The sequence below is a fragment of the Clupea harengus genome, chromosome 21, assembly GCF_900700415.2.
Source record: "Clupea harengus chromosome 21, Ch_v2.0.2, whole genome shotgun sequence".
NCBI classification, from domain to species: Eukaryota; Metazoa; Chordata; class Actinopteri; order Clupeiformes; family Clupeidae; genus Clupea; species Clupea harengus.
Window position 1 is genome coordinate 12,894,750 of NC_045172.1, and position 15,035 is coordinate 12,909,784.

At 44.7% G+C, this 15,035-nt stretch overlaps 1 protein-coding gene across 1 annotated transcript in view; it reads left to right on the forward strand.

Moving 5' to 3' along the window:
• Nucleotides 1-14,732, forward strand: part of cntnap5l (contactin associated protein family member 5 like) — a 65,924-nt gene extending 51,192 nt beyond the window's left edge. Inside the window, exons 18-24 of the mRNA XM_031559192.1 lie at nucleotides 5,701-5,937; nucleotides 7,083-7,316; nucleotides 9,814-9,947; nucleotides 10,271-10,358; nucleotides 11,633-11,842; nucleotides 13,053-13,127; nucleotides 13,398-14,732. Coding sequence (XP_031415052.1) covers nucleotides 5,701-5,937; nucleotides 7,083-7,316; nucleotides 9,814-9,947; nucleotides 10,271-10,358; nucleotides 11,633-11,842; nucleotides 13,053-13,127; nucleotides 13,398-13,615 — 1,196 coding nt within the window. The 3' untranslated portion in view covers nucleotides 13,616-14,732. The remainder of the gene's footprint in view (nucleotides 1-5,700; nucleotides 5,938-7,082; nucleotides 7,317-9,813; nucleotides 9,948-10,270; nucleotides 10,359-11,632; nucleotides 11,843-13,052; nucleotides 13,128-13,397) is intronic.
• The last annotated feature ends 303 nt before the right edge of the window (nucleotides 14,733-15,035 follow it).

Here is a 15,035-nt window from a genome sequence, read left to right on the forward strand (position 1 = left end):
GTCATTGTGTTAGTATGTGTGTGTGTGTGTGTGTGTGTGTGTGTGTGTGTGTGTGTGTGTGTGTGTTTGTGTGTGTGTGTGTGTGTGTATGTCTGTTTTCTTTATTTTCTGCAAGCATAATAAACAAATGGCCTGTGCTACTGCACACACAGGCTGTAGCCATAACTACCACACACCAAGCGCAAAGAGTAACTGAATTGTGAACATCAGATGAAGGTAAATACACAAAACAGATTTAGTTTTCATCACATTAGTGTAGAAATGCATTATGGGTCATTCCACGCCAAACGGGACAATGGCTCCCACTCGACCGTCTCAGATTTGGCTGAAAAAAATCAAGGTTGTTCATACACTTCTTAATAGGTATAGTCCAAAATATTAGCTCTCTATTCCCAATGGTTTTGTCACAAAAAGATGTTTTAGGGGGGAGGGGGTGCCTGTACTTGAGACGCTTTTTGAACAGCGTTTTCTGAAGAGCCATTTTCAAATTGCTATTACTAGAAAAGTGTTTAAGCTAGCTCCTTCAAACTTTCTAGGCTTAAAATATGATACCATTACTTGAAGATTATGGACTCCCAAGGGTGTGGCTTGGGTATATCATAGTATTCGGGGTGCTTGAATTTGCGCGGAAATTTTACTTTACGCTTTGTTGTAGCATCTTTGAATACCTGTGGAAAGCTCAATGTTAAAGCTGGAGACCTGATATTATACACAGACCTTCCTTTGTATGCTGGGCGTGAACAAAAATCCCATATTTTCAAAAAAATATTTTGAGAAAACGAGGCAGAACACCATCACAATTTTTTTATATGTTAAGAACATGTTTCATGTTGGTAAATGCTGTAATTTTTTTGCTATAGCATGCCAAAAATGGCACAAATGGGTTTTTATCCATTTTCAAGCTTTAATATCTTCCAGCCCATTCATCACATAAGGACAGTTTTTTAATACAACATACGAAGCAAAAAAAATTCGCGCAAATTCAAGCACCCCGAATACTATGATATACCCAAGCCACACCCTTGGAAGTCGTTCAAGTAATGGTATCATATTTTAAGCCTAGAAAGTTTGAAGGAGCTAGCTTAAATACTTTTCTAGTAATAGCCATTTGAAAATGGCTCTTCACAAAATGCTGCTCAAAAAGCGTCTTAAGTATTGGCACCCCCTCCCCCCTAAAACATCCTATTGTGACAAAACCATTGGGAGTAGAGAGCTAATATTTGGGACTATTCATATTAAGAAGTGTATGAACAACCTTGAATTTTTTCAGCCAAATCTGAGATGGTCGAGTGGGGAATTTTCCTTTAATTGTCCCGTTTGGCATGGAATGACCCTTATATTAACAAGCTTAAAATGACAATAGGTTTTAGACATACAACTGATTCTTACAAACAGTCTGTATTTGATTTCACATTCGCAAGTGACCATGCTATAGGCGTATAACTCTGAGACATTCACCCCTTCAAATTCACTTTGCGACATTTAATACCCACATACTTGTTAACCCACCTTATCCCGATCGATGCTTTCGATAAAAAGTAGCGCAAGAAGTGAGAAGCGCCCCTCGCCCACGCAAGTAGACTACGTTTTTTAATAGTTCAAAGCGACTGAAGAAACATTCTGTCTGTGCACTACTCACAGGAATTGTGAGATAATATGGGTTGCCAAATTCATGTCATTGTCTAGAAGAAAGGCTAAAACCTGGCATTTTGGAGAGCTCATCCATCTACCCTCATAGCATTCCCAGAAATACTAGATAACTCTAGGGAGTTATCTGTCACAACAACAACAACAACGAGAGGTATGTAAGATTAACCTGTGTCCATACTAGTACAGACAAAGTCAGATAACGTCTCGGTTACGTACTCAAGGAACCAGACATAACAGTATGGTACATGACGTCAGTCATGGGGTACAAATCGAAGCATTTATCTATTCACGCCTGAAAGGCCGCGAGATCTGTCAGCGCGCGCTCCTGGGCCCGCCCCTCAGGAGTCCTATAATCTTATTACGCGCCCTCAGAACTACCTCGGAAAGAAACTGAGCAAGACAATCAATCCAAGGTAACACTGTACACGCCAACTTTGTTATGTCTGGTTCCTGCTCAAGGAACCGAGGTTACGTACGTAACCGAGACGTTCCTTGTCGCAGTTCACTGCGACATAACAGTATGGAACCCTATACATTCCCGCGTGATAATACAGTGGCAGCCAATTACACACACCAGCTTTATTGAAGCCTTTGCCCTCATAGAGGTTCATACGGCCGCTGGCGGTGAACATATTAACAGGGCAACCTTTATCATAGGCGGAAAGGATCGCGATCCTGCGCCTGTAGGAAACCACCCTGGAGTGTTTCATGTGCAACATAACATGTAGACACTAATGAACACACTTATCATATATATCGTTCTCAGGCCAGGGGATTCAGAGATCCCTTGCCCGCAGAACGCTATGAAGAAAACTAGGTTCAGCCACATCTAACATATAGAATCTAATGAAAGTGTGGCGAGAACTCCAGCTTGCAGCTTTGCAAATATCTTCCACTGAGACGCCCTTTAGTAAGGTCCAGGAAGACGAGACCCCCCGCATAGAGTGCGCATGCAACTTCTCCGGGGGATCTACTTATAAGACAACACGATAGCCTCTACTATCCAACGGGAGAGGCTCGGTTTTGATAGAGGTCTGCCTTTTGCGCGTGCACCGAAGCACACGAATAGCTGATCTGACTGTCTGAAAGCTCCAGTGCGCTCTGCGTAACAGCGGAGAGCGCGCACTGGACAGAGCTTATTTAAACGTTCCTCCTCTGCTGATGCAAAAGGAGGAGGCGAGAAAACTGCTAATTCAATCACCTGATTGCGGAATGGGGTTACCACCACTTTAGGTGTGTAAGCAGCATTAGGTCGCATAACCACTCTGTCTCCAGCGATCGAGAACTGAAGGCACGATGGACTGACTGACAGGGCTTGCATGTCACCAATGCGTTTTGCTGACGTTAACGCCAGCAGCAGCGCGGTCTTCAAAGAGACAAACTTTATGTCCACTGTCTCCAGGGGCTCGAACGGAGGCCCTGTGAGAGCACGTAACACCACTAGCAGATCCCAAGAGCGTATGAGGTGTCTCTCTGGCACCCTGAGCCGTCTCACCCCCGCCATAAAGCGTGGCGCTAGCGGGTGACTGCCAGGAGAGCTGCCATTAATGCCTGCGTGGCAGGCTGAAATGGCAGCCATGTACACTTTGAGAGTAGAAGCCGCCTTCCCCTCATCAAACAACTCCTGTTGGAATTCTAGAATAACGCCCAGGGCGCAGTTAATGGGGTCGTGCTGACGCGCAGCACACCACCGCTCAAAACTGCGCCACTTCAGCGTATACAGAGCCCGTGTCGATACAGCTCGGGCGCTCTGTATTGTAGCCACCACCGCATCTGACAGGCCTGACGCTATGAGCCTGCACCTCTCCACTCTGGATGGGGATGCCACACTGTCCTGTGCGCCTGCGTTAGGAGGTCTCTCCGCAGAGGCAGCTCCCAAGGCTGCTGCACTGACATATTGACTAGATCTGCCGCCCATGGCTGATTGGGCCAGTGGGGGACTATCAATATCAATTCCCTGCCCTTGTCCGCTATCCTGCACAGCACCTGCTGGAGGAGCGGGATCGGGGGAAAAGCATATAGGCGTAGAGCTGGCCACTGGTGGCCTAGCGCGTCTATGCCTAGTGGGGGATCGTCGCCCCCTAGCGAGAACCAGAGCGGGCAGCCGGTGTTCTGCCTGTTTGCGAACAGGTCCACCTGCGCCCTGAAAAAGCGCACCTAGATCTGGTCTATCACTTGTGGGTGAAGACACCAGTCTGCTGCTCGAGGATCGCCCCTCGATAACAGGTCCGCACCGTAGTTGAGGTGACCTGGTATATGAACTGCCCTGAGGAAAGGACGTGCCTCGCTGCCCACAGGAGCAGGCGAGCCCATCGTGCCCGACGTGGCGAGAAACCAGGGGGTTCTCCAGATCGCCAGGGCTTTCCTGCATCTGGAGGACACCACTACTCTGCGATGCCTGTCTGTGACTGCGTTGAGCCTCATAGACAGGTACCATATTTGGAATGGCCGCATACGCAGCATCCCCAACGGGAGCGCTATGACGGCTGACGCCATCATTCCTAACAGGCGTTGGCAGCACAGCGACGAGACTGACTGTCCCAGTCGGAACTGGCGCACGCATGTTTTGATGGCATTTATTCGTTCTTGAGACAGCCTGACCTCCATGGAGGAGGAGTCTAGAATCATGCCTAAAAAATGCGTAATTTGCCTCGGGCACAAAACGCTTTTTTCTCTGTTTATCACAAAGCCCAGTCGATACAAGATGGCCGTCCTGCACCGCTGCCGCCCCTGAATGAGAAGCAACTAACTAGTCGCCCAAACAGTTGTATATGCGTAAGCCGCGTAGACGTAACGGAGCGATGGCTGCTTCTACGCACTCTGTGAATACCCTCGGTGCTAAAGATAGGCCGAATGGGAGTGCGTTGAATTGGTACGCTATTCCTCCGAACGCAAGCGAGGCATCCAAGCCTGGAATACCTCCCTGCTCTTCTGCTGTTCTTCTTTACCTCGTGAGCGCAAACTGGAATGGTATCCATGGGATGTAAGTTTGAGATTTGAGTTCAGCCACAGCTGTGAATTTCCCAAGCTCATTTTGAAAAAAAGTCTGGAATAGCAAATAGCCGACTGGCAAAAGCAATTGAAGTTACAGTCATGGAAATTCAGTTGCTCTCTAGGCTCTGAGTGGGAAGAATAAGTTCAGCTGAAGAGATTGGGGAAACACACTCACACTTACAGCTTTGAACCAGATAAGGAACTGCACAGAAGTGAGAGGGATTCACACCATCTGAATCTAACCGTGAACTCAACTCAAAAAATCTCTTTGTTGATTGTGCTGAAGAAGCCTTAGGAGATCAATGGGAAATCAAATCAAACTGTGTAGGGGAAATAACGGGCACACATATTGTGAAGAGATGGGTCTGTTTTTGAGTGCTGGACGTGCCTGCCAAAACTTACCCACTTTGATGGAAAGGAGAAGTTGACTAAGTGGAAATGGTGATGTGCCTATATGCTCTTGGTTATCAGCAGTCTCTGGGGAGGATCCGGCGGTTCTGATTAATCTGTGTCAGATTAGGGCCGGTTCTGCTCCAGAGCTCGGCACTGTCTAGATGTTTGATTTCAGAGAGAGTCCGCAATTCACTTTTGCGAGAGGTTGTTGATATTTGAGCTCAGCAGTCGGTCATATTAGACCCCTGCCTTCAGTGCTCCTCAATTTGATTAGCTGGGATTGTTTATGGCTCTGTCTGAGCCACTATGTTTGTTCCCTATTTATAGAGCTAGGACTGTGTATCAATACCTGAGGTTTTTTTTTTTCAATCCAAACACTGAACGTACCCCTACAGGACCGTGAGTAGCAATTCCCTGACAAAAAGTGTATGGGATTACAATCTGAGGCTGTACCTTTAACCGATTGCCCAAATGTCCCCTAACCAATATGTTTCCCCCAATTCACAGGTCTGTGTAAGAAAGAACTTTCAAAAATATTTAAATATTTGTTGTTTTCATTTCTGGAACCTCTACTCAGGACATTAGATTATTATTGACAGCCAAATGTATTTGTTTTTACAAATGACAAGATACAACTCCATACCTGACTTCTCTTGGTAACAGGTGGGACCGCCTCACGACAGGGGGGCTTTCAGGGCTGTCTGCGCGCTTTGACCTTGAACGGCGTGGCCCTCGACCTTGAGGAGCGGGCGAAGACGACCCCAGGGGTGTCTCCGGGCTGCCTGGGTCACTGCAACGGCGACAGCATCTGTCACCACGGCGGCAGGTGTGTGGAGGAGAGCAACAGCTACGTGTGTGACTGTTCGCAGACGGCCTACGGTGGCCCTCACTGCAGCACAGGTGAATCAACACTTACAGTGTATGTTTGCATTCCTGTGTGTGTGTGTGTGTGTGTGTGTGTGTGTGTGTCCATGCAGGCTTGACAGTTTTTACACGATATCTTCACACAAAACTGTGACCTGGTTCAGTGTGGCTCATGTAATGCATGGTTACGTGTAACAGTAATGAATTAGGTTTTAACACCAAAATGTTTTGCCACTTTCAGGACCTTTCACCAGTCTGATGTATGTAATATCAGCTTTGGCTTCGGATAATTGAATACACAATCTAGATCTCCAAGCTGTATTGTTGGAACTTAGATTAGCATGACTGACTACATTGTGTATACATGCATGCCTCCATGCACTTCAGTAACATGAATAATATACCACAGATTAGCAGTGATCAGGTATATTAGTCCATGCATGAACTGGAACTGAAACACTTGAAGGAGACTTGCCAAAACAGTGTTGTGGAGATGCATATTCCAAGAAAAAAAAAGACAAAATGTATAAATAAATGAAATGAGATGGTTTGACAGCGAACTCCCCCACCGCCAGACGACTCTGCCGGCAAGTTTTTTTTGAGTGTCTGTATGTTTATGGTAATTCATAAGAACAAGGGAATGAAGCACATGTCTGCGTTGCTAAATGTGTCTTTGCTCTTCTGATTCAAAGCGGTGCCCTTGTCTACCAAACAGAATTTCATTAGCGTGGGAGTTCCGACTCAGGCCCTCCCACAAGTCTGTCAATCTAATGAGCCAAGCATTAGCTGGGCCCTGAATGCAAGGGAGTTCTCAGAATGCAATGGAGTTCTCAGAAACTGTGCGCACACACACACACACACACACAGACACACACAGGCATGCACTCACACACACACACACACACACACACACACACAAATAAAACTTTAAATGCAGGAGGGGAAGAACAAAGACAAAGTAGCATTAATGTCCCTGAGATTGAGCTGTAAGTTGATTCCACATCGAGTGAAAAATGATTTAGAGCCTGGCAGTGAAATGCTAATGCCCTCAGCGCTGGGGATGATTAAAAGTGGAGGGATTTGGGTTCCGAATCTTTGCCAGTTCGGCTGCCAGTCTGTCTGCATTTGCATAACTATAACATTTCTTTTATTTATTTTTGTCGTCTCCTTTCTTTTCTCAGTCATGGCGGCAGCGTTTGACGGCGGATCCTCCCTCACCTACTCCTTTCAGGAGACGCTGTCCGGGATCCGGGACAGAGTCTCCAAGAGCTCCCCTGCCAAAGAGGAGGCTGGGGTTGCCATTCAGTCGCCGGACAGCTTGACACTGGGTTTCCAGACGAGACGCACGCCAACCATGCTCCTGTTGGTGCGGGGGGTCGGGCAGCGCTACGTGGCGATCATCCTGAAGAGAACTGGTACTGAAGCCGCCACACAACACAACACAACACAACACAACACAGAGGGCTGCTTTCATTAAGAGCATCACTTTTTAAGATTTTTAACAATTCTGGAGACAAGCTTTAAGGTCAGTGGTGATTTGTTTTGGACTCTTTGGCAGCCACTCACAGTATGCCCACAAGGGTTATTTGCATTGGGAATGAAGTCACATCCTACCATAAAGTTACTGGCTTTCTAGAGATCAGATGAAAAAGTCAAATCAGGTGAAAACATCCCTTCTTTTAGTCTCACGAGAAATACGATGGATATTGTGCCATCTGCCCCTGCATCTGTACGTGACTATGGGAGCACATGATATATTCTTGAATGGATACAAGCCCCAGTTTAGGCGGCGCGATTAGAAGTGGCTCTTACCAGGCCTCCTAAATCTCTCGCAAGGCAGCCAGTCCGATCCATTTTTAGAGAGGGCTATATGTAAGAGTGGATTGATATGCAATTGCTTTTCAGAACTTTCTCCTGTTCAAACGTGCAAAGATCGCATAAATATCCTTTCTTTAAAGCAGCAGTAAGGAGTTTTGGACTAAAGCTGGCAAGATATCTACCTAAATGGCCTGCAAAAGCCTTGCAAACACTACCAGCAGCACAATTGGAACTGATTAAAAGCTTGCTAGAATGCTAACTGGTGTCTAGCTATATAGTTGATATTAGGATAGGTAAGGTCACATAGGTAAGGTCACATGGTAGGGAAAGCACTGACTTAGAAGTGGAGCTTCACTACCTGTGGCTAAATGGTTAAAGCACACCTGCCTAGGATCATGGCTCACAATTGGATTAGGTCCTCTGTTGCAACTAGTCCCACAAGTGGAACCACCACCAACAAAATCAAACCTGAACGGTTTTAATTATAAACCAGCGCTTGGGCTGGCCATGTTGCAGAGGACAGCCACCAGAGCGGGAGTGCAAACATGCCGACAGGCCTGTGACCGCTATCTGAGGTTCCTGCCAAGCTGGCACATACACACACACACACACACACACACACACACACACACACACACACACACACACTTCCCATGGTTCCCACTTCCAGGTAATTACAGCACATATGGACAGCATGTTAGGATGTAGCGGCCAGATCCTGTTTCTCTTGTTAGAATGATGAACGGAAGAGGGCCGTTAAACACCCTTAGACTATTTCCCTCCTCAGTGTCGTAACAGTTGGTCATGTTGTTAAAGCTTTTCTCACCGGTTTGCGGGGTGGTCCATCCAGGACCACAGAACTACATAGTGTGGTTGGGTGACCAAACCTGGGTAGCTGCCAAGGACAACAGGTGTATTTATCTGTCCTTCACATGATGATATATCATCTAAATGAATTTGGAGATGATACCAAAAGCAGTTGCCCCATACAAACATACTTTAATAGGTGGCAAATTGCTGTATACTTTAAATAGATTTTTTAAAATGCTTTCACACAAACTTTTTACACATTTTTACATATAACAGAATTTTTTTTTTATCTGTCACTCAACGATCAAAACCTTAAATCAAATCTGACACTGCCCTTCAAAATGTAAGACATATACCAGGAGACTGGGCACGGTCACTCTTTTTATGTATCATGTACATTTTTATTTATTTACAGTATATATTTATACAGTATATATATTTACTTCTCACATAGCTTTCTAAAAAAATACTGCGTATGATGTGTTTCCTTACTGAAACTATACTGTTCACATTCTCTTCTAAAAAAGTATTTGTTACTATTACAACCCTCGCATGGCTTTGTGTTTCAGTGCTGACTAAATATATTTCAATTTGCTATGATGATTGTTTTAGCTTACTATTTAGAAATTGGCACATTCTAGCACTAGTATGGACAATAGTAGTATGGAGTATGGACAACTGTGTGTGTGCAACACTTTAATCCACAGTGTTCAGAACACTGAAAAAAAGACACAAATTTGAAAAAGAACTGTATTCAGTCTATTGTAAACGGTTTTGTCAGATTGCTCAGCGCACTGTAACACTTTAACTACAAAAGGCTTTAACCTGACAAAGACAGGCGTGTTTCAGATGTATCACACCAGTGTCTAGTTAGTGATTGAAAAGTCTAACCATTTGAACAATTAGATTTTTGAAATATTTGATTTTGAAAAAAGATTATAAAGTTTTGAATGCAATGTTTAATTGTGCTGATTATTTGAGGTGTTTTGAATTTTGTCTGTGCAGTTTTGTGAATTGTGTGAGAGTTTTGCAAAAATGAGACCCAGTTGCAGAAAATATGTGTAAGCAGTTGTAAAAAAAAATGTAATTAAATAAACTGTAAACCCAGGAGCCGTGCAAACTTTTCAGCTCTTTTCAGCCCTTTTCCTCACATGGAGTGAACAAGAGATTATCTGAGCAAAACAAGCTCAACTCCATCTCTGGAAATTATGCTCCACTTCGGTGCAGAAGATGTGCACTAGTCTTGTAAGGGTGAACTCTAAAGTGTTGCCATGGTCCCCTTAGGAAGTATGCAGATCAAGTATCGTCTAGACGAGGACAAGGAGCCAGACACGCTGAGCCCCAGGTCCTCGAGTTTATCCGACGGCAAGCTACACTGGCTCCGACTCAGTCGCCAAGGAAAGGACGTGTATGTGCAAGTAAGTTAACTTTTTGAAAATAATTAACTTTTTAACATTTAATTTTACGGTGATTTTGTTTACTTCTAATATTAAAACCACATTAATTACCCGGAGTGAGAAAAATGGAAAAGCGGGTGTGGTGTTTTGGCGAGATAACTGTAACCTACTTTGCCCTGAGATTAGTGCCAACTATTTAAGCTTTCCCTGAGTCATTTCACATTTGAACACGTGTGAGGCAGCTTCATACACTCATCGTCAAAAGCCAGTGCTGCCAGGGACTTATTGGTCAATCAGCAGAAGGGTAACTGCCTGTGCTCCCCGCCGGGCAACTCTCCTTTCAGATAGATGATGGCCTGGCGCAAATCTTCACGCTGACATCTGGGTCTTCCCTCAGCCCTTTGAGGAGTGTGACGCTTGGCAAACTCTCAGGTGAGCCGTCCTCTCTGTGTGTGTGTGTGTGTGTGTGTGTGTGTGTGTGTGTGTGTGTGTGTGTGAGTGTGAGTGAGAGAGAGACACTGTGACAGAGAGAGATAGTCAAACGGCAGGCAAGTCGTGCCTCTATTGCACCTGTTAGCAATTCCCGTTTTGACTTCAACTCATCACCATAGATTTGCATCTGTCAAACCCCTCAAAAAGAAAGAAGAGTGTCTCTCACTCCGAGGCAATATAATTCTCTATGAATTTTAATGAAGAACAGATATTCTCCAGCACTCTCTCTCCTTCTCCCCCTGTGCTCTCCCCTCCGCCGACTCCCTTCCTCTCTCAACTTAATGTGGTTGAGGCTGTTTTTTTATTCCCTCAGTTAAAGGAGTTGGCGTATGTTAGTGCTGGAAGAAGGGGGGGGGGGGGTGCATTCTCTGAAGGGAACAGCAGGCGGGTTGAGTGAAGGATAAATTGATTTACCAGGCGTTGCCTTGGAGACCCTGTTCGCTTTGAATCTGGAGACTGATAGGACGGTGTGCCATCGTGGCTCTTGGTGTGCTTTGGCAGAGCGAGCAAATGTTTCAGATAAATTAGAAATAAAGCCCTCGCCAGAACACTTCTCGCCGGGTCCTCATAAAGCACCACAGGTGAGCAAAAGTGAAGAAAAGTGTTGAGTGGTAAAGAGAGGGGCGAGTAAGTAGGGGGGTCAGGGGTGAACGCATTGATTTCGCCTCCTCTGGTTTCCGTCTATCAGCTGCCTGTATAAAATTAGAAATGATTTTAACATTGAGTTCACCCTCTCATTAGGACATTAGTCCATGTCAAAAGCACCGACAGGACATTGTACATGCTTTAAACGAAACGTCAGTGTGTCTTATGAGTTTATCTATGTTAACAATTGCATTTGGAGCTGAAATTGGATCCAAATGCTGAGTAACTGAGTCAGTAATCAAAGCAGTGCTACACTCTTTGGTGAAAAGTGTTTTTGCCTGTCCACCGACGAGGCCTTAATGGTTCTAGTAGCATTTTAGGAGGGTTATTTATAGAAAGCCTTTACATCATTATGGTATCATCTTATAGCATTAGGTCATTGTATTATGTTAGATATTATTTATGAACACTTTGTGTTGCAAATAATTTAGAAAAGGGCCTGTTTGGGCCAAAACAGAGGTCTAAGCAAACTTAATGAGGACCAAAGAACCCATGATCTATGATTGTAGTTCTCTCTCCTCTCTAAGTGGTAATGTGTTTTTTTTTTTCTCCCACTGTTGCTTCTGCAGGAGGTGACATCATGGATGAAGAGGTGGTCGAAGCAGGATCACATGGTTTCATTGGCTGTCTATCCTCGGTCCAGTTCAATCAAGTGGCCCCTCTGAAGGAAGCTCTGAGTCACAGAAGCACATTGGTCAGCATAAGTGGCCGTCTATCAGAATCCAGCTGCGGCTCAGCCTCCAGTCCAAACACTCTGGCCACAACTCATTCGCTCGCCGGTCAGTAGCACCAATGACCTCTCAATGGCACTGACTAACTCACATCCTGATGGCACATTATTTACAAAAAAAACAGAGACTAAAGACTTAGCGAATAAAGAAGCAGAGGCACCAAGCATCTTGTGGAAGGAGTTTAAGTATTTAAAAAAGCACTATTGCACCATAGTTAGTCCCGTGGGACCAGCCATAACTTCAGGAGACTGTCTCAGACTCTCACTGTGAGGATTCACAGCCTGGTGACAAATCATTGAAATTGTAGACTAAAAGTGTGTCAAAAACATCATACTAACAAGGCTATGCCTACAAGGTTTTCCTCAAAGACACTCCATTTCAGCGTCTCTTTTAGACTTTTAGACAACCTTTTTTCAAACCTCCTTCGAGACCGGCCTCAAGGAGACGTTTGAATTGGGTTAAAATTTACGAATGCTCTCAATTCTGTAATCTCTCCCACCCACATTAAGTCCACTTTTCACCATGGTTGGCACACATCTTAGATGTTTATACACGTCAGGCTTGGTGGGATCACGCCAAACTTTCGAATTATCGTTTTCAAACTGCCAGGCTCATTATATCCTAGACATGTCAGTATGTTTAGAGTGACACTTGTCACCCATGACAGCTCTTTATCTGATTACGTCAAGTCACTTAGCAGACATAAGCAGCATGAGAGAGAGAGAGACAGAGAGAGAGAAAAAGAGAGAGAAGTAGAGAGGGGACAGAGGGATAGAGAAAGAGAGAGAGATAGAGAAATAGAGAGAAATGGAGAGGGGACAGATATGGGAGGAGAGGGATAGAGAGAGAGGCTGAGCGCCGGAAAACAAATTATAATCTCACAAATCACTGTCTCACCATTTCTATGCTAATCCCAGAGAAGGCTGATTATTCTCGTATTGGAATTCTAGCCCTATAGGCTACAGCCCCTGTCAGTAATGATGAAGCTGTTCAGTTAATTACAGCTACTGCTCTGTAATAACTCTGGCAGCATGATATGGGCATTGTCCTTCCAGTCAGGCTTATTTGAATGTTTTTATTAGCATTTCGTTTTTATTAGCATTTTTCATTGGCTATTGGTGATGATTGATAGCATGATATGAGCATTGCTCTTGCAGTCAGGCTCATTGGAATGTGTTTATTAGCATCTTGTTTATTAGCGCTCTTTCCTTTCTTTACCTCGTGTGACATTTTTTTCTGTCGTCACTTTACTTCCCAGACCACTCAGAGAAGGGAGACCGAGGCAAAGAGCCACGGAAGGAGATGGAGCACAATGAGTCAGCAGTAATCGGAGGTAGGCTGGTCAACTTTATTGAAGGAGTCTCCCTCCTCGTACTCACAGCCTACAGACACCTCAGCACACCGTTCCTTCTTTTACCTGCCCTGACTGACACACCACCTCTGATTTTGGGACAGGGGGTTTGAAAAAATATTGATTTTCATGTGCCTCAAAAGAAGTATCATTATTCAGAACCAGTTGTGCTGCTATCTGATCGCTTGCCAAGTCTGCAGTCTGGTGATTATGATGGATTTGCTGGGGATTCTTTTTTTTAACCTCTCACAGGTGTGGTGGCTGCGGTGGTGTTCACCACCCTCTGTGTTATGGGGGTCATCATCCGCTTCCTGTACCAGCACCGGAGACCCCGACCCCCTCCTGCTAAGGCCGAGAAGAAGGAGCAGCGCGCCAACCTGGACCCCCACCCTCCTCACTCGCCGCACCTGTACCGGACTGAGCTGGACCTCCACAAATCCACCAGGGACCATAAGGAGTACTTCATCTAAGCGCCTTGGGGGTTCTGCTGCCATGGCAAATCCCCCTGTTCTACAGGAGACAGGAAATGAAACTGTATGGCACTCATGTAAAATGCCACCCAAAAGCCTTCTACCCCCCCCCCCCCTTCTTCTCCACTGTCTTTATTATGGGCTAGCCCAGGAAAGGGGTGTGGCTCTACCTGAGAGGGGGAGGGTCCCTCACTTTGGAGATTATGGAACTCTTTCCATTGGAATTGTGGGATGTGGAGTCTTTTTTGTATCTGTTACTATCTAAATCACTCATGAGTAAATCACACAACACACCAGTACAGATATGCAGGTTTTTTTCATCAATCACTTTGCATCTTCACAGTCAAACAGTGTTTGGCCTCCAAGTTGTTGGCATATACAGTACTGTTTAATCTGTCAGTCGCTGTTGTGGTTTTTCTATGTCGGAGCAAAGCTTGTAAACAATGACAAAGACTTCAACTAATCAACCAAACCAACTTGAAGTAAACTCTAGGATTCAAGGACCCTCCAGTGAAGAGAAGAAAATATACAAATGCAAGAGTGTGGCTTTGAGTATGCTGAGCACTTAACAAGTGTTCAAAAAATGGCTTATCCCTGCAATGTCTCATAATCGGATATCTACTATTTGGTTGTAGGTGACAATCATTTTAGTGTCCAAATGCGATGGGAGTGTAGTCATGTTCAAAGCATTGTTGTTGTTTTTTTCTGGACCGCTGGCCTGGCATAGCATAACAAGTAAAGACCCCTGCACAGTGGCTCCCTGTGTCAGCCCTGCAGCAGTGCCATGTGACCTTTCGTCCTTCAGGTGCATGGTGAAACTTACAGACTGGTCCAAGCAAACCGGTGCCTTGGCCTGATGTCCTCTTCTTTAAGTGCATTAAGAGTCTGAGGAAACAGCTCTACAACAAGAAAAAAAAAAACCTCTTCCTTATTTTTCGTCCTGTTCATATGGACATTTGTTTATTTCTTCATTTTCTTCTTCTTTGTGTGTGTGCGTGCGTATGGTTTTGATTGGGGTTGTTTTGTTGGGGTTGGCTACTACTGTAAATGTTTGATGTAAATAGATTTCATAAATATATTTAATAAATTAAGCTTTTCTACAGCTTTATGTGCATAATGTAGGTCCTCAGAGTATTATTTAATGTCATTTATTATTTCTTTCTGTTAAGCTGAAAGATTGAAGGCCTCTCAGAAGGACATGAGCGCTGGGAGTTTGAGCTGTGTGTAGAAGTAACATAACAGTGAAGAAATGCGTCTCAGCTAACAAATTCATTTGCATCAGCGACTGTTACTTCTATGACGTTAAGTATCTTAATGTCTGAATTGGACAAAGTCTTTTAATGTCTGGATTAGCCATGTTCCTGATAAAGGATTATTATAGAAGATCAGTGCCACACTTAACAGCTTAAAGTGTGCAGTG